Source organism: Bubalus bubalis, chromosome 13 (assembly GCF_019923935.1).
Source record: "Bubalus bubalis isolate 160015118507 breed Murrah chromosome 13, NDDB_SH_1, whole genome shotgun sequence".
NCBI lineage: Eukaryota > Metazoa > Chordata > Mammalia > Artiodactyla > Bovidae > Bubalus > Bubalus bubalis.
This window is the reverse complement of record NC_059169.1, coordinates 63351700-63379024: the sequence shown is the minus strand read 5'-3', so window position 1 is coordinate 63379024 and position 27325 is coordinate 63351700. Positions and strand designations below refer to the sequence as shown.

At 35.0% G+C, this 27325-nt stretch overlaps 1 protein-coding gene across 8 annotated transcripts in view; it reads right to left on the bottom strand.

The window, feature by feature from the left end:
* The window catches only part of NBEA (neurobeachin), a 656478-nt gene that overhangs the window by 520277 nt on the left and 108876 nt on the right, over positions 1-27325 (bottom strand). For all 8 annotated transcript variants that reach the window (XM_025263201.3, XM_044927359.2, XM_025263205.3 and 5 more), the window contains exons 6-8: positions 25763-25889; positions 20581-20700; positions 18471-18617 (exon numbers count right to left, since the gene is read on the bottom strand). In XM_025263201.3, coding sequence (XP_025118986.2) covers positions 18471-18617; positions 20581-20700; positions 25763-25889 — 394 coding nt within the window. The remainder of the gene's footprint in view (positions 1-18470; positions 18618-20580; positions 20701-25762; positions 25890-27325) is intronic.

Here is a 27325-nt window from a genome sequence, read left to right as displayed (position 1 = left end):
CAAGAATGTAGAGAAAAGAAAAGATTATATAGTCACAACTGTGCCAACAAAAAGGGCAAATGGATTAGCATAGAATATTTCAATAATGAAGTGAAGACAGTACTTCAACATAGCTTAAAATGACCCAACCAATCAAATCCTAAAATTATGACAAAATATCAAATTAGCATAAGTGCCAAGTAAGAATCATTAAGTACAGATATGAAACCACTCATGTCCTTTGTCCTACACTGAACTTTTAATGAATTTAAGTAAATTTAAGTAAAAAGTTATGCAACAATTATGCACTGAATATTTAATGATTTTAAGTAAATTTAAGTAAAAAGTTATGCAAAACACTAAAGATACCACTCTGGCTCATAATCACTACTTTTTAAAAACAATTTTTGTGAAGCAGTTTAGTGATACTTCTTACCCTTTTTTGTTTGTTTTTGGGGGGAGTATATGTATCATAGGTATCATTATAACTATGATGCTTATGAACTCAGAGCCTATGGTTTCTAAAAATAATGACCGAAATAAAATACTGCAAATGTATAAATAGCTTCTCCATGTCTGCATTTTAACATTGCTGAAATATATGTACATTCCATTATCAGATAATAAACCTTTACTTTCATTTTGTTTATAGAGCTTTCAAAGTAATATAAAATGTTTAATATAGTCTCTTGAAAGTTATAAAATTTTGGGAGGGGAAATATAATGTAAGATGTCTAATAAAACCTAGCCTTACTTGGGAAAAAAATGGTCTTAATTTTTTCAATCTGTTATACAAAGATCATTATTTTGTAGTTTGGCTTATAGCAGCAAAACAATTTCATATCATAATTAATTGTATCATATTTTTAAAAATATGATCCAATTTAAATGACTGTAAACATATAATCAATCATGTAAATGTAATTGTCTTGACTTAATCCCATGTGTGGCATTCAGATCACTACCAACTAGTCAAATAATAAGCTGATCTATGCATAAATATAAATATTTATTGCATTATTACTTTAAGAAGCATTTTTAAAAAGAGAATTATTATATAAAACGATATGAGTAGGATGGGGATGAGAACAAGGAATGACTGTGAATAGGCATGTGAGATTTTTCTGGGGTGGTGGTAATGTTCTAAAATTGGATTGTGGTGATGTTTGCACAACTCTATAAACGTACATAAAATAATTTGTATACTTAAGAGGAGAGAACTGTAAATTACATGTCAATAAAACTGCTACATATGTTAACAATAAAACATTCAAGAACATTTTGCACTAATTATTCTCAAAGGGGGATTCCCTTGTGGCTCAGCTGGTAAAGAATCCTCCTGCAATGCGGGAGAGCTGGGTTTGATCCCTGGGTTGGGAAGAGACCCTGGAGAAAGGAAAGGCTACCCACTCCAGTATTCTGGCCTGGAGAATTCCATGGACTGTATAGTCTATGGGATCGCAAAGAGTCAGACACGACTGAGTGACTTGCACTTTCACTTTCATTCTCAAAGGAGTGACATATGATGCAGCTTTCTTAAATATAGAACACTTCAGTATAATATTTCAATATGGAATATTACATGAAAAAAGAGGACAAGATACATTCTTTTCAAGGACACATGGAATGACTAGCAAAAAGAACACATTTGGGTTCATAAAACAAACTTTAGCAAATTTCCAAAGACTAAAATCATATGAATGAAATGCATATATTCCTTGAAAAGTAAAATTAAAAAGCATTCCAAGAAATATAAAATATGAATTCTCTGACATTTGTTTAAAAATCTGTATTTATGTTTTAATTTCTATACAGAGAACACCATAGGCTGGAACTTCAATAGTGAGTTCTTACAAATACTGAAGAGAAAATTAAAAGAAGAAAATTGAATGTATACAACAGTCTTTTGGACTCTGTAGGAGAGGGAGAGGGTGGGATGATTTGGGAGAATGGCATTGAAACATGTATAATATCATATATGAAACGAGTCGCCAGTCCAGGTTCGATGCACAATACCTGATGCTTGGGGCTGGTGCACTGGGACGACCCAGAGGGATGGTATGGGGAGGGAGGAGGGAGGAGGGTTCAGGATGGGGAACACATGTATACCTGTGGCGGATTCATTTCGATGTATGGCAAAACCAATACAATATTGTAAAGTTAAAAAATAAAATAAAATTAAATTAAAAAAAAAAAAAGAAAATTGAAAACGACACTAAAGTAATCCATGTAGTCAATAAACAAACAAGCCACAGAATGTGAACAAGGCTCTAGTACCCAGACATGCAACAATATATTACCTAAAAATGTCTGCTTTCCAACCAAACATCGAGAGAGAGAGAAAGAAAGAGGAAAACATGACACATATATGGAAAAAGAAGCAGGCAACAGAAACGGCTTGTGAGAGCAGCCCAGATGTCAGATTTAACAGAAAAAGATTTCAAAGAAGCCATTAAAAATATGTTCAAAGAACTAAAGGAAACCACAATCAGAGAAGTAAATACAGTTATGAAAAGGTCACATTAAACAGACGGTATCAATTAAGAGATAGATACTGATACATAGGAAAGTGAAGTGAATAAATTTTAAGGGTTCTAATCACAGGAAATTTTTTGTCTTTTTTCTTTTTTTTATATCATATCTGTATCAGAAGATGGATATTAGCTGAATCTATTATGATAGTAATTTCACAATCTATTTAATCAAATCACCATGATGTATGCCTGAAACTTACTCAGTGATGTATGCCAAATACTTCTAAATAAAAGTGGAAAAATTAATAAAATTAGTATTTTATTAAAATAACAGTAAAATTTGTATTTTAAAATAGTAATATAATTAAAATTTAACATTATTTCTTAAAAGAGAGAAAGATACTATAAAAACAATCCAAATAGAAATTCTGGAGTTGAAAAGTGTAACTGAATTGAAAAATTCTACAGAGGGTGTGAACAGTAGGTGTGAAAAATCAGAAGAATTAGCAAATATAAATACTGATTATGTAATCCAAAAATCAGAGATGAAAAGTACTGAAGAATGATCAAAGTCTCAGAAAAAATGGAGGAAACAAGTGTATGAACATATGAAGAAAGAGAATATCAGAGGTAGACAAGAAAGAGAAAAGAGAGGCAAATATTCAAAACCTTAATGGATAGAAGTTATCAATTTATTGAAAAGCACTGTATTACTCATCCAGCAAGCCGATGAACTTGAAGAAGAATTAAAGCAAGGAAATCTGCTAACAGAAAAATCGTACATAGTAATGCTGAAACACAAGGAGAAAATCTTAAAAGCAGCAAGAGAAAAATGACTATTTACTTAAAAGAAAACAATAGTAAGATCAACAGCAGACTTCTCATCTGAAAAAATGGAGGCCAGAACACAGAGGAATAAAACATTCAAAGTATTCAAAGGAAAAAAATAAAAATCAACCAAGAATTTATATCCAGCAATCTAAAAGGAAAACAAGATACATGCCCAAGTAAATAAAAACTGATATAATGTGCTATTAGCTGATCTAAGTTCAGTTCAGTCGCTCAGTCATGTCAGACTCTTTGCGACCACAAAAACTGCAGCACGCCAGGCTTCCCTATCCGTCACCAACCCCCGGAGCTTGCTCAAATCATGTCCGTCGACTCGGTGATACCATCCAACCATCTAATGCTCTGTCATCCCCTTCTCCTCCTACCTTCAATCTTTCCCAGCATCAGGGTCTTTTCCAATGAGTCAGTTCTTCGCATCAGGTGGCCAAAGGATTGGAGTTTCAGCTTCAACATCAGTCTTTCCAATGAATATTCAGGACTGATTTCCTTTAGGATTGACTGGTTGGATCTCCTTGCAGTCCAAGAGACTCTCAAGAGTCTTCTCCAACACCACAGTTCAAAAGCATCAATTCTTCAGCACTCAGCTTTCTTTATGGTTCAATTCTCATATCCATACATGACTACTGGAAAAACCATAGCTTTGACTAGATGGACCTTTGTCGTCAAAGTAATATCTCTGCTTTTTAATATGCTAAGTTGGTCATAGCTTTTCTTCCAAGGAGCAAGCGTCCTTTAATTTCATGAATTACATAAACACAAGAAATAACAAAGAAAGTCTTTCAAGCTAAAAGTAAAGAGCTCAGACAGTAATTTGAATTGACATGAAAAACAATGAGCATCAAGTAGTCATGAAGTTATAAAAGATGGTAAAAATGTATATTTATTCTCCTTTATTCCCTCTTAATTGATTTCAAAGCAATTTTATAAAATATATATACATTATGTATGCTTTTGCCTATAACATTAAAATGTAATGCATTTGCTAATAACAACACAAAGGAGGAGGGTGGAAAAAGCCATATTGAGCTAAAGAAGTAAGTTCAGGTGGTAAATGAACAAATGAGGGAATCATAAATAAAAAATGAGCTTAATATAACAAAGTCTATAAACCAGTTACTTTTCCTCTCTTGACTTCCTTAAAAGACATATAAGTATATAATATAATAATTAGAATAATGTAAGGTTGGGTTTGTAACCAACATTGTAGTATGTACTACATATAACAATTTAACACAAAAAGCAAAAAACACAATAGACCTATAAAAGTAACATTTCTATATCTCACAGGAATTAAGTTGGTATAAACCTGAAGCTGATTCTAAGTTAAAATTTAAGTGGCAAGTACTATTGCAAACATTAAATAAATAAGGCCAAAAAAAAGTGAAAAAACAAATGAAAATGCTACAGTAAAAAATAATCATTTAATTCAAAATAAAGCAGTAAAGAAAGAATAAAGGAATCAAAAGAACATAATGCATAGGTAACAAATAAAATGACGAATGTAAATTCAACTATATCAGTAAAATTAAACGTGAATGGAAAAACAATACAATCAAAAGAGAATATTATTAGACAGGATAATAAAACAAGACCTACACTGTGTTGCCTATAGGAGACATACTTCAGATTCAAAGTTGAAAATGGATTCAAAGTAAATGAAAGGGAAAATTCATCAATAAATCACAAGCTCCAACAACTGTGCTAATATCTGAGACAAACACTTCAAAAAAAACATATTACTAGATATAGAGAATCATTTAATAATAATAAAAGAGTCAAACCATCAGGAAAATGATAATATATGTGGACCTAACAACCAAGCACCAAAATACACGAAGAACTTGACAGGTAAAAAGAAAGAAATAGAAAAGTTGACAGTAACAGACGAAAACTTCAGTTCCCAACTTGAATAGTGGAGAGAACAACTAGACAGAAGTCAACAAAGAAAGAGAAGACTTGAACAAAAATATAAAGACTAAGAATTACAGGAAAAATTACTAGAGAATAAGACAAACAAACAGCAGAGAAAAATACAACAAAACCAAAAAAGCTGATTCTTTGTAAAGATCAAAAGTGGCAAACCTGTACCTAGACTAATTAATATGTTAATATTATCATCTCAAGAGGTGATCATCTTAATAAACACAGAAGTATTTGACAAAATCCAGTACCTTTTATTTTAAACTGTCCAGCAAAACAGGAACAGAATGAAGTTATCCCATTCTGATAAAAAGCATCAATGGAAACTTCACAGATAACAACACATTTAATGCTAAACACTGAAAGTTTTCCCACTAATATCAGTAACAAGACAAAGATAACTGTGCTAATGTTCAATCTTATACTGGAGATTCTAGATAGATAAGAAAAAGCACTCAGAAAGTAAGAAGTAAATGTATCTCTATCTGCAGATGACATAGCTTTTGTACATAGAAAATCCTAAAGAATACACACACACACACACACACACACACACACACACAAACGCAAACTATTAGTGTGAATAAATTCAGCAAGATTGCAGTATACAGAAATGAAACACAAAAATCTACAGTATATATTAGCAAAGAAAATCCAAACATAATATTTAAAAATAACTGTGTCTTACAACAGCACCAAAATAATAAAATACTAGAGAATACATTTAATAAAAGAAGTCCAAGAATTCTGGCATTTGACTTATGGAAAAAAGTACTAAAGACCCTCTTGATGAAAGTGAAAGAGGAGAGTGAAAAAGTTGGCTTAAAGTTCAACATTCAGAAAACTTAAGGTCATGGCATCTGACCCCATCACTTCATGGCTAATAGATGGGGAAACAGTGGAAACAGTTGCAGACTTTACTTTCTTGGGTTCCAAAATCCCTGCAGATGGTGACTGCAGCCATGAAATTAAAAGACACTTGCTCCTTGGAAGAAAAGTTATGATCAAACTTGACAGCATATTAAAAAGCAGAGACATTACTTAGCCAACAAAGGTCCGTCTAGTCGAGGCTATGGTTTTTCTCCAGTAGTCATGTATGGATGTAAGAGTTGGACTATAAAGAAAGATGAGTGCTGAAGAATTGATGCATTTGAACTGTGGTGTTGGAGAAGACTCTTGAGTGTCCCTTGGACTGCAAGCAGATACAACCAGTCCACCCTAAAGCAGATCAGTCCTGAGTGTCACTGTAAGGACTGATGCTGAAGCTGAAACTCCAATACTTTGGCCACCTGATGTGAAGAGCTGACTCATTTGAAAAGATCCTGATGCTGGGAAAGATTGAAGGTGGGAGGAGAAGGGGACAACAGAGTGTTAGATGGTTGGATGGCATCACCGACTCAATGGACATGAGTCTGGGTAAACTCTGAGAGTTGGTGATGGACAGGGAGGCCTGGCGTGCTGCAGTCAATGGGGTCGCAAAGAGGCAGACATGACTGAGTGACTGAACTGAAAAAGTACAAAACATCTTTGAAAGAAATTATTAAGACACAAATAAATCTAAAGCCATCCATGTTCAAGGACTGAAAGACTTACTATCGTGTAGTTAGTAAATGTCCCTTAATTGATCTGAAGATTCAACAGTATCTCCACAAAATCCCAACTGGGTTTTGTTGTTATTGTTTTGTTATTTTTGACCCCAGAAATTGACAAGCTGATCCTAAAATTCATGTGGAAATGACAGAGATCCAGCATTTCCCAATTTCAAAATTTACATGAAATGCCCAGAATAGGCAAATCTATAGAGTGATTGCTTAGGAATGAGGTAGACTGAGAGAATAAAAAGGTGAGAGCTAAAGGGTACAATGTTTCTTTCTGAGATGGTAAAATGCTCTAAAATCCCCTATGTTGATAGCTGCATTACTAAAACCACCGATGTATAGATCAGTCTTATGATCTCTGTGGGAGAGGGAGAGGGTGGGGAGATTTGGGAGAATGGCATTGAAACATGTATAATATCATGTATGAAACGAGTCGCCAGTCCAGGTTTGATGCACGATACTGGATGCTTGGGGCTGGTGCACTGGGACGACTCAGAGGGAGGGTATGGGGAGGGAGGAGGGAGGAGGGTTCAGGATGGGGAACACATGTATACCTGTGGCGGATTCATTTCGATATTGTAAAGTTTAAAAATAAAATAAAATTTAAAAAAAATAAAAAATAAAAAAATAAAACCACCAGATAATTCAGTTTTTAAGCGAGTGAACTGTGAATTGCATATATGTAAATTATACCTCAGTAAAGCTGTTACACAAATAAAAACAAACTCATGGATGCTGGGGGAAGGGATAGTTAAGGACTTTGGGAAGGTCATGTGTGTACACTGTTGTATTTAAAATGTATAACCAACAAAAACCTATTGTATAGCACATGGAACTCTGCTCAATATAATGTTCCAGCCTGCATGGGAGGTGGTTTTGGAGGAGAATGGCTACAGGTATATGTATGGCTGAGCCCCTTCACTATTCATCTGGAACTGTCACAACATTTTTAATTGGCTATACCCCAACATAAAATGTTTTGGGTGTTCAAAAAAAATAAAAATAAAAATTTTTAAATGGAGCTCTTTTCCTCTTGCTATTTTCCCTGCCTTCCTGAAAATTCATAAAGCTAACAGGAAGGGCTAAACAAGGTAGGAGTTGGCACTAGAGGAAAGATGAGGAGTTGCAGTGGCCAGAAGCATAGCAGAGCCCTGAGCAAAGTCAGGAGCATAACCACACAAGGAAGCATCATGGTGTCAAAGTCCTATAGAGGTGAGGAGGGTGTTCACCCAACAGAGTTATCCAGGTATGGGAGACAAAGACTAAGAAACTGTTTTATTGAGCAGACAAAAGATACATTATATATAACTCCTGTGAACTAGATAATTTTCCTATAAAGGGCATTATGGGTCAATTAGCAAAATTCTAACGGGGTCTGTGAATTAAATGGTAGTAACACACTGATGTTAGAAATTCTGTAAAAGAATGGTCTTGTTTGTATAAACACAATAGTCAGGGAAGACAGGGCATTATGTCTGCAATACTCTTAAATGGTTCAGGGGAGAAATTTATCTTACTACTGTGCTTGTAATTTTTCTGTAAGTTTCACTTTCTTTTCAAATTTAAGAATGAGAAAGAAAAAAGGATGAAAATTCAAGGGATAGTGACAAATATTAAAGATAAGCAAAGTAAACCAAACAAGTATAGTCAAGTCTCTGAAGAAAACAAAAGCAATGAAATAGAACAAACAGTAAATAGTATCAAAAATTCCTTGTAATACAAAAACATGCAATACTGCATACTGAAAGTGTGTATCACTTAAATGAGAAATCAACTCAGGCAGGATAACCAAGACATATCCAGCAAAATTGCTGAATTCAAAGGAAAAAGTTAAAAAAAAAAAATAGTCCTTTGAACAAAATACTTTAAGCCAGAAGAAAATCAGTAACATGTTTGAGTGGTACAAAGAAATGTCAGTCTAGATATAGCCAAGCAAATGGCTGTCAAACATAATGGCTCTTGATACACTAACACGGAAATGTAGCTCTCAAAAACATTATTCTGAGTCCTTCCTGAGGAATAAGCTATATAATTAGCTTCAGATAGGTAAAACAGAATGGGCTCCCCTGGTGGCTCAGACAGTACAGAATCCACCTGCAGTGCGGGAAAACAGGGTTCGATCCAGGTTGGGAAGAACACCTGGAGGAGGGCACAGCAACCCACTCCATTATTGTTGCCTGGAGAATCCCCAGGGACAGAGGAGCCTGGCGGGCTACAGTCCATGGGGTCACAAAGAGTTGGACATGACTAAGTGACACAGCACAGCACAGGCAAGACAGATCAATGTAAGGACTGTGATGAATATCAAATATATACTTATAAAACTATGACTAAGAATTTAAAAAGAAGGAGAATAATATGTAATACGTCAAGGCTGTATATTGTCACCCTGCTTATTTAACATATATACAGAGGACATCATGCGAAATGATGATGCAAAAGCTGGATGAAGCACAAGCTGTAATCAAGATTGCTGGGAGAAATAGCAATAACCTCAGATACACAGATGACACCACCATTATGGCAGAAAGCAAAGGGGAACTAAAGAGTCTTTTGATGCAAGTGAAAGAGGAGGGTGAAAAAGCTGGCTTGAAACTCAACATTCCAAAAATGAAGATCATGGCATATGGTCCCATCACTTCATAGCAAATAGATGGGGAAAACATGGAAACAGTGACAGACTTTTCTTGGGCTCCAAAATCACTGCAGATGGTGACTGCAGCCATGAAATTAAAAGACGCTTACTCCTTGGAAGAAAAGCTATGGCCAACCTAGACAGTATATTAAAAAGCAGAGACATTACTTTGCCAACAAAGGTCCATCTAGTCAAAGCTATGGTTTTTCCAGTAGTCATGTATGGATGTGAGAGTTGGACCATAAAGAAGGCTGAGTGCCAAAGAATTGATGCTTTTGAACTGCGGAGTTGGAGAAGACTCTTGAGAGTCCCTTGGACTGCAAGGAGATCCAACCAGTCCATTCTAAAGGAAATCAGTCCTGAATATTCACTGGAAGGACTGATGTTGAAGTTGAAACTTCAATACTTTGGCCACGTGATGCCAAGAGCTGACTCATCAGAAAAGTCCAATGCTGGGAAAGATGGAAGGCAGAAGGGGGCGGCAGAGGATGAGACGGTAGGATGGCATCACCGACTCGATGGTGTAAGTTTGAGCAAGCTCCAGGAGATGGTGAAGGGCAGGGAAGCCTGGCGTGCTGCAGTCCATGGGGTTGCAAAGAGTTGGACATGACTGAGCAACTGGACAACAACAACAATAATATGTAATAACTACGTGACTCACAATGTAGCTAATATCTTATATTTAGTTTTCTAGGACTGTCATAACAAAATACCAAAGTCTGAGTAGCCTAAACAACAAAAACTTATTTTCTCACAATTCTGGAGGCTAGAAATCCAAGTTCAAAGTGTTAGCAGGGTTGGTTTCTTCTGAATCCTCTCCCAAGCCTTTCTCCTTGGCTTGTAAATGGCCCACTTTCCTCCCTGTGCCTTAACGTGGTATTCTGTGAGTGTCTGTATCCTAAGGTCCTCTGCTTATAAGCACAATATTCATATTGTATCAGGACCCACCCTAATGACTGCACTTAACTTTACCTCTTTAAAGACCCTATCTCCAAATATAGACACATTCTGATACTGGGAGCTGGAATTTAAACATATGAATTTTGCGGGAACCACAAGTCAGCCCATAATATACCTCAAAATTTAAAAATGCAAGGAGAATAGAGAGAGTATATGCAAAACAAGGTTAAGTGTTTTCAGTTATCAGTAGGATAGTGTTGGCACAGCTATTCTTAGACTGTTACTTGTGTAATTATGGGCTTTTCTAATTCTATAACAATATGTGTACTTGCCACAAGAACTCTCAAAGTGGAAGAAAAGAGATACATATTTAACTAAGAGGAGGTCAAGACAAATTTTATATTTCCCATTAATAAAAACTAGGGATTCCTGGAGTAACGATTGACTTCAGGGCTGAAACAATAAAACGTTCAGGATGAGCCAGACATGTCGTCATAGGAAATAGTAAGGATGTTATGAAAGACTAGAGTCATGTCAAAAGGACTAAGGGACCAACTAGAAGGGATATGAATTGCCCAGATTTGGAGCAATCTGAACTTCTTAAAGAAAAACACAATAACTACAGTTGGTTGAAACACCTCAAATACACTTAAATCTCTAACCTTATAATGACACTTTAAAAATAGTAATTGGACATCTCTGAACAATGAGGAATGACATTAGATTATATTATTTCCCCTGAGAGAACATTAGGTAGCTTTATTAATCAGAGTTGGCAGAGGAGAAAGTTGTTAGTACATTAACTAGATAAAAATCTGGTAGAAATAAACCATTTTATGACCAATGGGTAACAATTATTTGACTATGGGAAATAAGATTCTGCTGAAGGCATTGCATTGAAGGAATAAAACTAGAACTTTGGAAGAACATACAGAATAGTTTTCTTTCCATTCATGGAAATTCTAGCATTCTAAATATACTATAGCTATTAAGTAATATGCCTGGTATTTTAAAGCAAATATACCTTAACAAATATGACCAAATGAGTGTTGTATTTTGCAAAAGAGTTCTCTCAGAACTACTTACACATATATTCCAATACTCAAAATATTCATTATATCTAGGGTTTTAAAAATATTTGCAGAATCTAAAGAGTTTTTAAAAGACCTTTATTAACAGATGCTTGCAATTTGTGGACATTTTTGGAAAAAAATCACATCGTAAACTTTTATTACAAATTGAAAATGAGGTTCTCAACTTGAATGGATATGAAAGAAAAACTTTTAAAGGTATATATAAAAAACAGGCTTTAAAAAAACAAACAACAACAAAAAAAAACAAACATGTTTGTCATTATTGAAGAGTCTTTAGGTAAAGATAATAAAAACTCGAGCCTGCTCAGGTAATGTAGTGCAGGTAATAGTTCTACTATCTGGTTATGGGGTAAAAGATGGCAACCCACTCCAGTACTCTTGCCTGGAAAATCCCATGGACAGAGGAGACTGGTGAGCTACAGTCCACAGGGTCATAAGAGAGTTCTACACGTAAGAAAGTTATACAAGTTAGCCAACTAAACAACAACAAACAAGGGCTGAAAAGCAAGTACTTGAGGGCTAAACCACTCTCATGCATTTCTTGTTGCTGAAATGCTGTATTCATTTCTTCTTGTGATGAGATTCCTGCTTCTGTGCGCAGTTATTGAAGATGTAAGGTGACCAGGGCCACTGCTCCTGGTGGTACGGCTGGTCGTGCTGGGGCCTGGATGCTCATGGCTACAATAATGACTGGGGCCAGCTGAGGCACTTGGGGAGATGATGATGCAACTCGGGGCTTTCTGGAGTTGGCTTTGCACTCCCACTACCAACTGAATTCTATAGCATTTTAAATTATATTTCTGAAGGCAAACTGTCATCCTCAAGGGATTGATTAAATTTTGGGAAAAAGAATAAAATAAAAGACCTGAAGCCATCATAAAACCATCTTTCATCAAAAATACAGTTTATCTCTAAAGTAATGAGAACTGTTTCCTTGTGTCACTTAAAAACTGACCCTGCAGGCAATTTCAAAAAAGAAATGCAATTAACTTGAAAAATGGTAACATATTTTGAATATGCATATATCTTCCAAAAGAAACTGTCTAAAAAGGAAAATCATTTAAAATATTATAGTTTAAAAATAGTTTCTCTATTTTACATAGCAAATTTATATAACCATACTTCATAGGCACATTAAGTACCAATTACTCAGAGGTTTTTATTTCTATAAAAATTTAATTTACAAATGTATTGGACATAAATATATGTGTAAGACAGCAAAAGAAAATAAGAATGAGATCAGAAAAAAAAAAAAAAAACTACATATAAACAGATCCTCAAAAGCAAAAAAATGATGGAAATGGAGTAGAGAGATATTACAGTAGATTCCTGTGATTCCTTGTGGATTCTAAGGAATTACATAGCTGGCAACAGAAGAAGAAAAACTGATCTTAGGATTGAGCAGGTATTTCTGCCATGGGCAAGGTCTGGTTAATGCATAATGCAGATGCACAATCATACTAAAAGGGAGAAAGGAGTTCAGAGAGCAGAGAAAAATCTTATGTTTACATTTTTCTTGTCTTACCTTCATACGTGAATTTTTAATTCATCATTTTGCATACTAGATTTCAAGGTTGCACCCATACAACTCTTTGGTTCTTGATCCCTCCATCTTTTCTACCTCTCTTCTAATGTTGCTATCAATCTATATCCAAGTTCATTCATATCTCTTTCATGTCCATGTTCATTTCTCTTTCTGCCAATAGGCAAAGACTGGATTTCTTTTTTACCTTACATACATTTTTCAGTTCCAAAATTTCCATTGATATTTGTATGTTGCAGTTAATAATTTCCACCTATTAATTCATTACAAGCACTTTTTTTTTTTACCCTATTAGTTACAAAAAGTCCCCAAAAGTCCTCATGTGATAATTAAACAATTCTAGGTTATCCTGGAGTTGGGTATGTGCTAATTTTCTCTTCCCTTGAAAATAAGTCACACTTTCCTGACCTTTCATAGGATGAATAATTTGTGATGATATGCTGGACATTTTGGATATTATTCTGTGGAGACTATATTCTGAAATATCCTGATGCTTTTGTTTCAGGGGATCATTTCCTCTTTTAGATATGATTACAGACTGTCATTTTTTCTATGTGTGGCATCTCAGATGTCAGTTCATTTCTTGAACTGTTATTTACAATCTAGTATCCATTTATCATGATCATACATGGTTTCATGGGTCAGCCACACACTTCAACTGTTTTCTTTTAGTTGTTGTTGTTAACACAGAATTCATACCCTTTTATGACTGCCTCTTTTCTAGGGGCCCATTACTCATACTGTATTGCTGGTTACCCCAATGCTTGTTACCTTATATTTTCTGGCCAGGAAGATTGCCTATCATGATAAAAAATGAGGAACTCAGCCCATGCTGACTGCCTGGTTCCATGTTTTGACTCTCCTCTAAAACTTGCCTGCTTTATATTCAGTCTCCAAGGCTCTGATATCTTCTGCATTACATCCAGACTTCTTATATGGTTATCTGTGGGAATATCAGTTTCTTAGGAACTTTCTCTTCCATACAAGTACTGAAAAATCTCCAAAGTGACTTTTAATTCTGATGGTTGTCTTATACATTTTCCCCTATCACTTAGATCTTAATCTTAATATAAAACAGTTAAAAATCATGATGCTACCATTTTCTTGAATGAAAGACAGAACACAAAACTAAATACTGAAATATACAGCAAATAAAGATTGTTTGTCACATGTTTATTTCACAATTAGGAAATCTCCAGTAATGATTATAAAATATCTAAACTCTGTAAACATCTGTTTTGCAAGTTTATGTCAAAATGCCATCTTATATTATAGATGACTCCATAACCTTGCAAACAATTCAATAACCACAATCAAATGGAGCTCCAAAATCAAATCTAACTGAGAGTGAAAAGTGAAAGTTGCTTAGTCATGTCTGACTCTTAGAATTCTCCAGGCCAAAATACTGGAGTGGGTAGCCTTTCCCCTCTCTAGGGTATCTTCCCAACCCAGGGATTGAACCCAGGTCTCCCAAATTGCAGGCAGATTCTTTACCAGGGAAGCACAAGAATACTAGAGTCTGTAGCCTATCCCTTCTCCAGAGGATCTTCCCAACCCAAGAACTGAACTGGGGTCTCCTGCACTGCAGACAGATTCTTTACCAGATGAGCTACAACTTTACAAAACTAGAGAAAGTTACAGTGAGAAATTCTGTATTCCATGAATTACTCACAAACAATGATTTATTTAATTAACCAGTGATATCCTACCTCATTTACTGTTTACCAAAGATAACCAGGTACAAAATATTCACTGACAAGTTACAGAGCTTAAAATCAGGCATTCCAGATAAAGAAAATTACCTAGCACTCTAATGATCTACAGATGAAAATCGCTTGAGACAGGTTTCATGGTATAGATGGTGTGAAGATATTATTTGTGGAGAGAATTAACTTATTTATTTCAAAGCCCAGATGTTGACATGCTATCAACATTAAGCTCCAAATCACAGACAATATGGTCTGACTATTATACTGCTTTCTGTGGTGTCTCTCTTCTGCAGACATTTTGAGGCAAAAAAATACAAATATTGTTATTATATAACAACTAATGATATAAGCTTCATTTTTAATTTAAACCAAATGCCAACTAATTAATATACCCTACCAAAATCTGATTGATTATACTGTTTGCAGCTGAAGGTGGGGAAGCTCTATACAGTCAGCAAAAATAAGACTGGGAGCTGACTGTGGCTCAGATCATGAACTCCTTACTGCACACTGCAGACTTAAATTGAAGAAAGTAGAGAGAACCATTAGACCATACAAGTTATGGCCTAAATCAAATCCCTTACAATTATACAGTGGAAGTGACAAGGAGATTCAAGGGATTTGATCTGATAACTCTATCAGATGCCTGAAGATCTATGGACAGAGGTTCGTGCCATTGGACAGGAGGCAGTGATCAAAATCATCTGCAAGAAAAAGAAAGGAAAAATGGTTGTCTGAGGAGGCCTTACAAATAGCTGAGCAAAGAAGAGAACCAAAAGGCAAAGGAAAAAAGGAAAGTGAAATGGTGAAAAAGCTGGCTTAAAACTCAACATTCAGAAAATTAAGACCATGGCATCATGGTCCCATCACTTGATGGCAAACAGATGGGGAAACAATGGAACCGATGACTGGCTTTATATTCTTGGGCTCCAAAATCACAGCAGATGGTGACTGCAGCTATGAAATTCAAGATGCTTGCTTCTTGCAAGAAAAGCTATGACCAACCTAGACAGCATATTAAAAAGCAGAGACATTACTTTGCTGACCAGGATTGGTCTAGACAAAGCTATGGATTTTTCCAGTCGTCATGTATGGATGTGAGAATTGGACCATAAAGAAGGCTGAGCACCAAAGAATTGATGCTTTTGAACTGTGGTGCTGGAGAAGACTCTTGAGAGTTCCTTGGTCAGCCAGGAGATCTTTTCAGTCAATCCTAAAGGAAATCAGTCCTGAATATTCTGAAGCTGAAGATGAAACTCTAATACTCTGGCCACCTGATGTGAAAACTGACTCCTTAGAAAAGACCCTGATGCTGGGAAAGACCAAAGGCAGGAGGAGAAGGGGATGACAGAGGATGAGATAGTTAGATGTCATTACTGACTCGATGGACATGAGTTTGAGCAATCTCCGGGAGTTGGTGATGGACAGGGAAGCCTGGCATGCTGCAGTCCATGGGGTCACAAAGAGTTGGACACAACTGAGCAACTGAACTGACTGACGGACATACCTTAAAATTTCCACTGCAACGCACGATCCCCTCTCTCTCAGGAAGTGATTTTGCCTCCTACTTACCAAGGAAACTGAGACTATAATGTGTGAGCCACCTCAGCTTTGCCCCCTGTCATAACACAATCTGATCTTCATTTGCATCCTCTGTACTCTTCCTTAATTTTCTAAATTTCCAGAAATAAAGTTTCAATGTCAAAATTTTTGCAGGTGCCTGTCCTGATGATATTGTAATTTTTAAATTCACAAGTTGAGGAAGTACACACACCCATGAACTTAAGAGTCAACCTCCATTAACAATAAGGAAACCCACAGGCTTAAGCCTAGAGACTGGGAACTTTCAAAACTTAAAATTTTTTTCATGAAATGCCCAAAAGGCATTTTATTTTTCTTTCTCTTTTTCTTAATGTATTACTTTAATTCTGGGAATTTTTTTTTTTGGGGGGGGGGGTACATGCCACACAGCATGTGGGATCTTAATTCCCCGACCAGGGATTGAACCTGTGCCCCCTGCAAGTGGAAGCATAGGGTCTTAATCATTGGACCACCAGGGATATCCTGAGAAGCATTCTCTTTTAAAGGTTCTGACTCTGATGCAGATAATGACATATACTCTATTGTTATGTTAAGGTTCAAGGAATATATTATCACATGAGTACTTGCATATAGAACAAAGTGACAAAGAGTTACTACTTATTTTCACCATTGGTATAAAATAATGTGATAAGAAAGAGCCACATGACAAACTGTTAAGTTTGTAAAGTAGTTCAGAACAATATTTGCTCCTTTCTGAAAGAGAGAGTTAATACCTGCTCATATTTAATCTTTTCTTTTTTCCTTTGCTGCTAATAAGGTCCCATCAATTCTGAAGTTTCACTATAGCAATCACACTGGATTTATGGCTTTCATAGCTGTATTTTATTTTCTACTTTAGTTATATTTCACTGGTTTGTCACCTGACTTAATATCATTCTGTTAATGCCTGAAGAAACCAACTTCAAATATTTATATGGAATAAGGAAAAGAAGTATGAAAGGAAGGCAAGTTGCATATTAACTCAAAAATTTGAATTATAGAAACATTTCCATGCAAATTCAACACATGGCATAACTAGGACTCAAACCCAGCAGAGTACTCATGAAAGAAAAAGTGGCTGTAACAAGCACAAATTCACTTCTGTGGATAGCAAAACAAATACAATGGACAAAAGATGGCAGCAAGTACTGTTACCTTGACAGAGAAATGAGAGCACTATTGTCATTCAATATTATTATGGTTATTAAAATCACTGGGAGCAGAAACATCTTTTCATAAGGGTAAATTCAAACTGTCACTTACATGTCCAATATAGAACATAAAATTTTAAACAGAAATATTAATGCAAAAATGCAAAGGCAAAAGGAAAAATATTTTTAATGTTTACTACTCCCTTTCCCATAGCACAATCTTCACACTGATTATTTAAACACCAAGTTTTAAAAAGGAAAAACAATTCTTCCATGAAAGATCGTCAGAATTATAAACGCTTTGAATTATACTGTAGTATTCTCTCTCAACTCCATATAGTTTGGGATATCACAATTCCAAATGTGACTTACACAAAACTTATATATTTCCCCAGCCAGGTGTACTGCCCATTAAGAATGAATTCATATATGTGAAAGCAATATCTTGCTTAAATAAATCTTTGTTTTTAAAGTCAAAAAAACAAAAAAATATGGTAAATCACATTAAATAATTAGTCTTGCAAAATTACAATATGCACCACTCTGCCCACTTCCGTGCAACAGCAAAGAACAAACAAAAAAATAGAAGCTAACACTGAGTAGTTTCAGCTACATGTAATTTTTTACATCATTTTCCTTCAAAATCATTAACTATTCTATTTGGGTTATCTGTAACATTTCATTTGTTCATAATATAATTCATATATTTTATAATTTGAGATTTCAAATATCATGTTAAGCAATATGGTTTTACAAAAGTTATTTAAGAATTATGTCAATAAAAGTTCTGGCTTCATCATTAGAAAACATTCTAAAGAATAAAAAAATGTTCAGGAAGGGAAGGGGAAAATAGTTAAAAAGAGAAAACAACACCTCTGAAACAAAATGAAACAAAATAATGACTCAGTTCCAAAATACCGAAATGACTTTTAAACCACATTTAAGAAAACCTATCATTATATACCATATTGTGTATAGTATTTCACCTTTCACACCTATAATTTTCCACAGAATTTATAATAAGATGATCTTCCTACCTTATATCCAGGTCCTAACTGATGAATTGCAAATATCTGTGCAGGGTTGAGGGCTTCACTGAACACATACACGGCACCAAGTTGACCACAGAATACCCTATTTGCATCAGCAGTTTCTGAAGATCCGAGAAAGCACTTGTCATAGCTCTATTTTTAAAAAAGTCATAAAAAAAATCCAATGTTTTATTTTGCAATGACAAAATATTTAAGGATATCTGCCTTCATTGTCAGTAATACCATAAAGCATAATAACAGTAACAGAAGAAACCAACAATTAAGACTCTATGGATTAGTTAAATAAAAAAACAAAAAAAACTAAAGATTTTTTGGGGGAAAGTTAATCAGTCAAATGCTTCATATTTATTGGCAAGCAAACAATGACTATTCTATAATCACTTGACCAACTTTCCAAATTCTACAGTTAAAAGCAGAAGAGCTTAAAACTATTTATTTACAAAAGTATAACTTACTTTTTAAACTATAATGATTTGTTATTGTCCATAGATAGTTACCTGAATCAAAAGAATGACTCTCAAATTTAACCATAAACACAATGGACCAAAATTTTTTAATTCTACTTAATTTCTCCATTATGGATATATTTCTCAATTTCTCTACCCTAAGTTAAAGACACAAAGAAAAATCACTTCCTTCTCCTAGATGAATTGGTATAATGCAGAATCAAATAAACAATAATTATCAAAATCTGCTGACAAAAGCAGATGGTATTACACAATGCTCTCCATCTGGGGAGTTTAGCATCTAAAAAATCACATTTAACAAGATCCTTCCTACCTCTAATTCATACATCTCACCTAACTCGTGGCCCCATCTATCCAGACCAGCGAAAGTAGTCACTATTCACTACCCATCCTCACAGGTTATTCTACGAGGAAGACATTATATATGTATGGCATCCCTTTGATGCTTCAATAATATAACTAAAAAATTGTGAATGAGGTCCAAAGGAGAAACTCCTCATAGAATACTTAATCATTAATTAAAAGTACAGGAACTGAAGAACTGACTACATAATGTATGTGTGCATGTGTGTGTGTTATTCTCTAGGCCTCTCCATTTCTTGGAATATTATTGCAAATAATTAAAATATCAGTCTTTGTTTCCTTTCTTTTTTAAAATATGACTATAGAGTCAATGGCAGTCAACAAGATCACCCTACAATAAAAAGACAGTCCCCTCTGGAAGGCAAATATGAAGCAGAATTTTACTGAATATTCTTATTTTGGAAAAAACTATTCTCATAAATATGTATTGACTATGACCCAACTATAAGTTTCTAGGACAGAACAAGCAAACTATTCCTATAAAGGAACAGATAGTAAATATTTTCAAACTTTGCAACCTACAACTTGCTTCGGTCACAGATTCTTCTTTGATTTTTTTGTTTGAGCCTTTAAAGAAAAAAAATAAAACTTTAAAGAAATGTAAAAACCAAGATCAACTTTTCACTTCTGCCCCAAAGCCTTTGCATTCATGTTTCCACTGAGTGGGATATTTCTTGCAAATACCCACATGGCTTTCTCTAGTCTCATCACTAAGGCCATCTCTGGATGATCTGGCATCTCCCTTCCCTACACCTACACCTTCTATATTTGTTCCCACTTAACCTTTCTCCACAGTATTTACCACCATTTATCTAATAAACAATATTAACATACTATACATATTTATTCTATTTAAGGTACTCCTTTCACATCAAAAGTATAAGACACATCTTTTAATGCTTACGATTCTGAAAAGAACAGAATATTGCATTTAAATTTTGACATAAAACTTAATAATCTGCCCAACCGATTTTCTTTTTTTGTATCTCTGCTAAGTTGCTTCAGTCGTGTCCGACTCTGTGCGACCCCATAGACGGCAGCCCACCACGCTCCGCCGTCCTTGGAATTCTCCAGGCAAGAATACTGGAGTGGGTTGCCAGCGTCTTTTAGCAATTTCATTATTATAAATTAAGGTAAAATTCACTTAATAGAAAAAAACTTCAAAATAAAGCTAGTTTCTACCAATTATATTATTCAATTCATGCTATAAGCAGTGATATATCAAAGACTCAAATACATTAAAATACAGATAAATAAAAACTTACATCATTTGTGTTAACATGCCAAGCCATATCACCATAGGATACCAGCTGTCCATTAACATAACATCGAATTTCACTGTTTCTCCAACGATTGTAAATGTGGACAATGCTGATCATGTACCACTTAAATGAAAAATAAGGAAATTAATATGTAATGTTTAGTTATTATTGATTAAAGGCAATCATAACATTTATCCCACACTACAAAAAATTACTTGAAGGAATATTAATGATAATCCACTACGAATACTTCAAATTCCCTCTCCCATTTCTCATTTTACAGATGAAAGAAATGATTTATAGAGAATAAATGTATGATGGAAATAGAGCAAGAACCTTTGGAGCCCTAGGCTGATATTCCTTTCACTATACCAAGATCCAAAAATTGTGGAAACACAATTATACTTGTTGTCATTCATTTAATAATATTTGCAGTATGTCAGGCACACTGACAGTTTTAGATCCTAGGTCAAGATTTATTTATTCAAGATTCCCTGGAATTTAGGGAGCAGTGAAAGGACGCATACATTAGACAAGTAAACGAATACAGAATTATAAAACCATGATGATGACTGTGGGTGGAAAAGGACACTGTAAACTGAGAAAGAATAATGTAGGATTCTACTTTGGATTGCATAGTCAGGCAAAATCTGTCAAAGGAACACCATTTTAATAGCTATAATAAGACTGAGATAATTTCAATTTCACAATGTAGAATTATTAAATCTAGGAGTAATTATATTTTCTAACTTAACAGTGTATGACTATAAATTAAGAAACAAGGAATAAGTTTATACCGACCTCTAATTTTATAGTTACTAGTGTCAACAAAAAGCACTCTGACATGAGATGGTTTAAGTTCTCTAACAATTTGTGAATCTAATCCTTAGTCTAATTCAGATAAAAGCCTGCTTCAGATAATTGTGTATTACAGATAATATGTAAACATTATTTCTAAACAACAGAAAAATACAAATGATTTACAGATGTTTGAACAATTTTGCTTTCACCAGTAAGGAGGGATTTAGACTCATTTCCCCCCCAAACATAAAAATATAAAACACAAACTTTGTTCTTCAGATTACTGAAAAACACTATTCAATTATTTGATATAAAATTACTTATTACTTTGCATGATATTTATAAAGCCATAACAGTAATTCTCAACCACTAAAATATTATTTATTTCAAGGTACCTGAAATACATTGAACAAAAATTAATTTTCCTCATTTTGATTTACAAAATAAAATAGTGCACTAAAAAACTCACAAAATAAAGTAACACAAAATGACATTCTTCCTCAGTTACAAAAAAATGTCAGGTCAACTGGAAAAGGTCAGTTTTCATTCCAATCACAAAGAAAGGCAATGCCAAACAATGTTCACACTACCACACAATTGCACTCATCTCACAGGCTAGCAAAGTAATGCTCAAAGTCCTCCAACCAGGCTTCAACAGTACGTGAAACATGAACTTCCAGATGTTCAAGCTAGATTTAGAAAAGGCAGAAGAACCAGAGATCAAATTGCCAACATCCATTGGCTCACTGAAAAAGCAAGAGAGTTCCAGAAAAACATCTACTTCTGCTTTATTGACTATGCCAAAGCCTTTGACTGTGTGGATCACCAAAAAATTGTGGATAATTCTTAGAAAGATGGGAATACCAGACCAACTGACTTGCCTCCTGAGAAATCTGTATGCAGGTGAAGAAGCAACACTAAGAACTAGACATGGAACAACAGACTGGCTCCAAATAGGGAAAGGAGTACATCAAGACTGTATATCATCACCCTGCTTATTTAACTTGTATGCAAAGTACATCATGAGAAATGCTAGACTGGATGAAGCACAAGTTGCAATCAAGATTGCCAGGAGAAAAATCAATCACCTCAGATATGCAGATGACACCACACTTATGGCAGAAAGAGAAGAAGTAAAGAGCCTCTTGATGAAAGTGAAAGAGGAGAGTGAAAAAGTTAGCTTAAAACTCAACATTCAGAAAACTAAGATCATGGCATCTGATCCCATCACTTCATGGCAAATAGATGGGGAAACAATGGAAACAGTGACTTTATTTTTGGGGGCTCCAAAATTACTGCAGATGGTGATTGCAGCCATGAAATTAAGATACTTGCTCCTTGGAAGAAAAGTTATGACCAAACTAGACAGTATGTTAAAAAGCAGACGTTACTTTGCCAACAAATGTCTGTCTAGTCAAAGCTATTGTTTTTCCAGTAGTTATGTATGGATTGAGAATTGGACTAGAAAGAAAGCTGAGCACTCAAGAACTGATGCTTTTGAATTGTGGTGTTGGAGAAGACTCTTGAGAGTCACTTGGACAGCAAGGAGACTCCAACCAGTCCATCGTAAAGGAAATCAGTCCTGAATATTCATTGGAAGGACTGATGATGAAGCTCAGGCTCCAATACACTGGCCACCTGATGCGAAGAACTGACTCACTGGAAAAGACCCTAATGCTGGGAAAGAATGAAGGCAGGAGGAGAAGGGGATGACAGAGGATGAGATGGGTGGTTGGTATTAACTCAATGGGCATGAGTTTGAGCAGGCTCTGGGAGTTGGTGATGGACAGGGAAGCCTGGCATGCTGCAGTCCATGGGATTGCAGACTCGGACACAACTGAGCGACTGAACTGAACTGAGTGCAGTATCACTAAAGAATTTTAGGCAGGAAAGTGAAATGATCATCTCCATAGCTTAGGAACATAACTGACAGCAGTGAGGAAGTGAGACTGTTGGGACTAAGAGGTGTTGTTGTTCAGACGCTCAGTTGTGTCCAGCTCTTTGCTACCCCACAGACTGGAGCACACCAGGCTTCCCTGTCTATTATTATCTCCTTGAGCTAGCTCAAACTCATGTCCATCAAGTGAGTGATGCCATTAAGACAAAGGCATCGGTAATTCTAAAAGGGGGGGACAGGAAGTAGCTAACAAAACTGACTGGAGGTGCTAATTTTAAAAAGGGAATCTAAAAAGGTTTCCAATTTTTCACTTAAATGGATAGTGGTAACCAACTTAATTAAGTTAGCCAATTATTAGCCAGATAATTAAGTTTGGAATTTGCTTTTGGTCATAACATCAACATGTATGATTAAATGGGTGAATAAATAAATAAATACACAATTTAATGAATGATCTCAAAATGAATAATACTTATTTATAAGAAAATAAACTTTTCTATCTTCTTTCCTTAGGAAAATCAAGATGTACTCTACAGATGACAGACAAGTGACTTTTTGAACCAAAAAAAGCCTAAGTTTTGACTTGATAGTTTTTGACTAAAGGAAACAGGAATAAAGTTGGAGAGTGTATATGTATACAGATACTATAAATGTACACTGAGGTCTGCCTTTAGTTTGAGACTTAAAAATAGCACTATAAAAGAAAGATACTAACAGGAACAATAAAAAAGGCCTATATTAAGAATTCAGTAGAAAAATATAACATGATATTTATACAAATATCAATAGTAGTTAATATGCATTGAGCACTTACTACATATGAGGTAATATACTAATCATTTACATTCATTTCCACAAGTTCAAACATCTGGTTAAGTGATAGCACTAGGAAAACACTCCTTGATAGTCTAATTAAACTTCTTAGGAGGAAAGATAACAACTTAGCTAGGGTATCACCTGAAAAAACTAAACAAAGGGAAAAAATAAGAGAGTGGAGTTATCTTGACTGATGTAAAAGTAAGAACCAGCCTGCCAAAGTTGGAAATGTAAGAGCCACAGGTGTGATACCTAAGTCAGGAAGATCCCCTGGAGAAGGTCATGGCAACCCACTTCAGTATTCTTGCCTGGAGAATCCCATGGACGGAGGAGCCTGGCAGGCTACACTTCATAGGGTTGCAAACAGTTGTACACGACTGAAGCGACTTAGCACAAAATAAAATACTTATGATTTTCAAGATTTTATAAAAATCTTTACAGAAGGCCTTTCAAGACCCACTTCACTCCCTGATCCTACCAAGATATATGTACATACACACACACACATATATACATATACATATATATATATATATAGAGAGAGAGAGAGAGAGAGACTTGTTACAAATAGGAATGTATTTTTCAAAAGGCAACAATGTAAAAACAGAGAAAGAGAGAGAAAAGAGAGAGAGAGAACAATCAGGTTAAACTGATTTTTTTTAATTAATGGCAATTTTATTTGATTCTTAAGTTTTCTTACTTCTACTATTTGAAGCACTGTTTCTCAAACCTGTCTGATGAGAAAAATCATACAGAGCATTTGTTAAAAACTCATATTTCTGCCATGAAAATAAGTCCAAGATCAGTATTTCTAACAAATTCCCACTAAAATCCAAAATAATTTAGCACATTTGACAGATACTGCTCAGGTCTCATCCCAAAGCTAATAAATCAGAATTTCTAGAGGACAGTCAATGAGACTTATATGAAAATAAGTGGGATCTGTATCCAGACAAAAAGAAACCCCCTTCTAACGTATAAATTTATTTAAAATCATTGCTTTAAGCTATTTTCTAATATATTAATTATTGCTAAATTGTCATTCTTTAATAGAAATAACAAATTATCCCTTACATAAGGGAAAATTTTTATTAGACTCATGTAAAAAATAATGGTATATATTCGAGAACCCCATTCAAAATAGTATCTTCTTCAGTTTGTGGCACAACACACATGGGATAACAAAAAACAAAGAAAAAGAAATGAAGTAGTCCCTCCACCTTACATGAGTTCCAAATCTGTTAGGATGGGTTCCTGAGGATATGGGGTAGAATATGCCCTGAAACTGAATAAAACTCCCTGAACAACAACAAAAAAAAGAAGCTCCACAAAAGCAAGGGTGTTGTTTGTTTTGTTCACTGTCATCTCTCCTGTGCCTACAACAGTGTCTGGCACTCAGTAAATATGCACTGAGTGTTCATTGAAAGAATGTCACAGCAAGAGAGAGAATGAGAGAGTGAATGAGAGAAACAGACACGGCAAGAGGTCAAGAAACCGTTTTATGTCAAAAGTTAGACATAAAAGTAGAAAGAAAATGCAGACAGAGATAAGAGAGAGGAGTCATGAGAAACCCAATAAAAGAGAATATTATGGAAGTCAAAATAGGTAAGTTTTAAGACAGTGGGAATGGTGAATTGCATTACTCTAAATAGATGATTTACTTATACATACCTTGCGTGGCTGAAAATCATATTTCACACAGTGCTGAAAACCTTTTCCTTTGGACTTCAGTGATGTAACGATCAAACAATTGCCAACAAAATGAGCAGAGTAACCAACTCCTTTGCTAGTACGAAAACTGCAAAGAAAACTGAAAGTAGTATACTATCTTCTGCTACAAAGAACAATATACCTGAAGATTACTATTATATAAATAATAAAAAACACAATTATAAAAATAAAACTTGGATACCTACAGAGTAGAAAGGGTATTACAGGTACCAGTAAAGACTAAAACAGGAAAACTTTAGAACTAAAAGAAGAAATTTAAGTTGGGAAAATAGAAGACTAAGGAATATTTTAACATTTCAATTTCACAAATACATAAAGTAACACAAATACATAAAAACAAATTAATGGTCAATAAAAGGCTACCAAGTAGATTTCATAAACTTTCAATGATCACCTGGATTAGCATATATAGAAATCATATACACAGTTAATGTTTCAAAAACAACTTCCTATTTAATTTTACTATATCCCTGAAAACAGCTTACAAATTTACAGAAAAAGTGAAAGCCAAGTTTGGAAAAAAAGGTAGGTAATCAAGCAAAATCAACCAAAGGAGTACATGTACTGTCTAAAACAGAAAAAAAAGAAAAAAAGATGTGACTAAGATAGAGTTATTTTCTTCCAGAGAAATACTCATCCAGCTGTGAATTCAATCACACATAAAAACCTGTAAATGTTCTGACAAATGACAGTATTACTGCAATAAAAGTATGATCTCCCAAAATGATCTTTTGGAAGTTGAACCCCATTTACGTTTGGAAGTTCAGATGTCCGTTAAAACTCTCTCTCGTACTATCCATACATACTATCCACATGTAATCTTTCTGTAGTAGAGTCTACAACCTATCAATAGCTCACATTTTTCAACACTCACATTTCTGAACTAGTCATATATAAAAAGCACATAAAATATTATGCTACCATTAAATCCTACATGATAGGTACTATTATTATCCTCATTTTATAGCTGAAGACACCAAAGTACAGGATAAACAGTGAGTGGTAAAGGCAGGACTTAAACTCAGGCAATCTTATTTCAGAGCACTGTATTAAATGATGTAATACAAGTAAGCACTTATAATGCCTAGTACATAGTAAGGTAATAAAAGAAAGTTTGATGTTCTTGTGACTTGACATTACTGGTAATCTAAAATGACCAAGTTCTGAGTCTTACAGGTGAACTGTTGGGATGATCCACCCATTCTGTTAGTTATCTACTAAATAATCAATCTTACCTAATTATAACTTATCACATGGTTATCCAGAGAAGGAAATGGCAACCCACTCCAGTATTCTTGCCTAGAGAATCCCGTGGACAGCGGACCCTGGTGGGCTGCTGTCTATACGGTCACTAAGAGTTGGACACGACTGAGCAGCTTCACTTCCACACACTGGAGAAGGAAATGGCAACCCACTCCAGTATTCTTGCCTGGAGAATCCCAGGGACGGGGGAGCCTGGTGGGCTCCTGTCTATGGGGTCGCACAGAGTCAGACACGACTGAA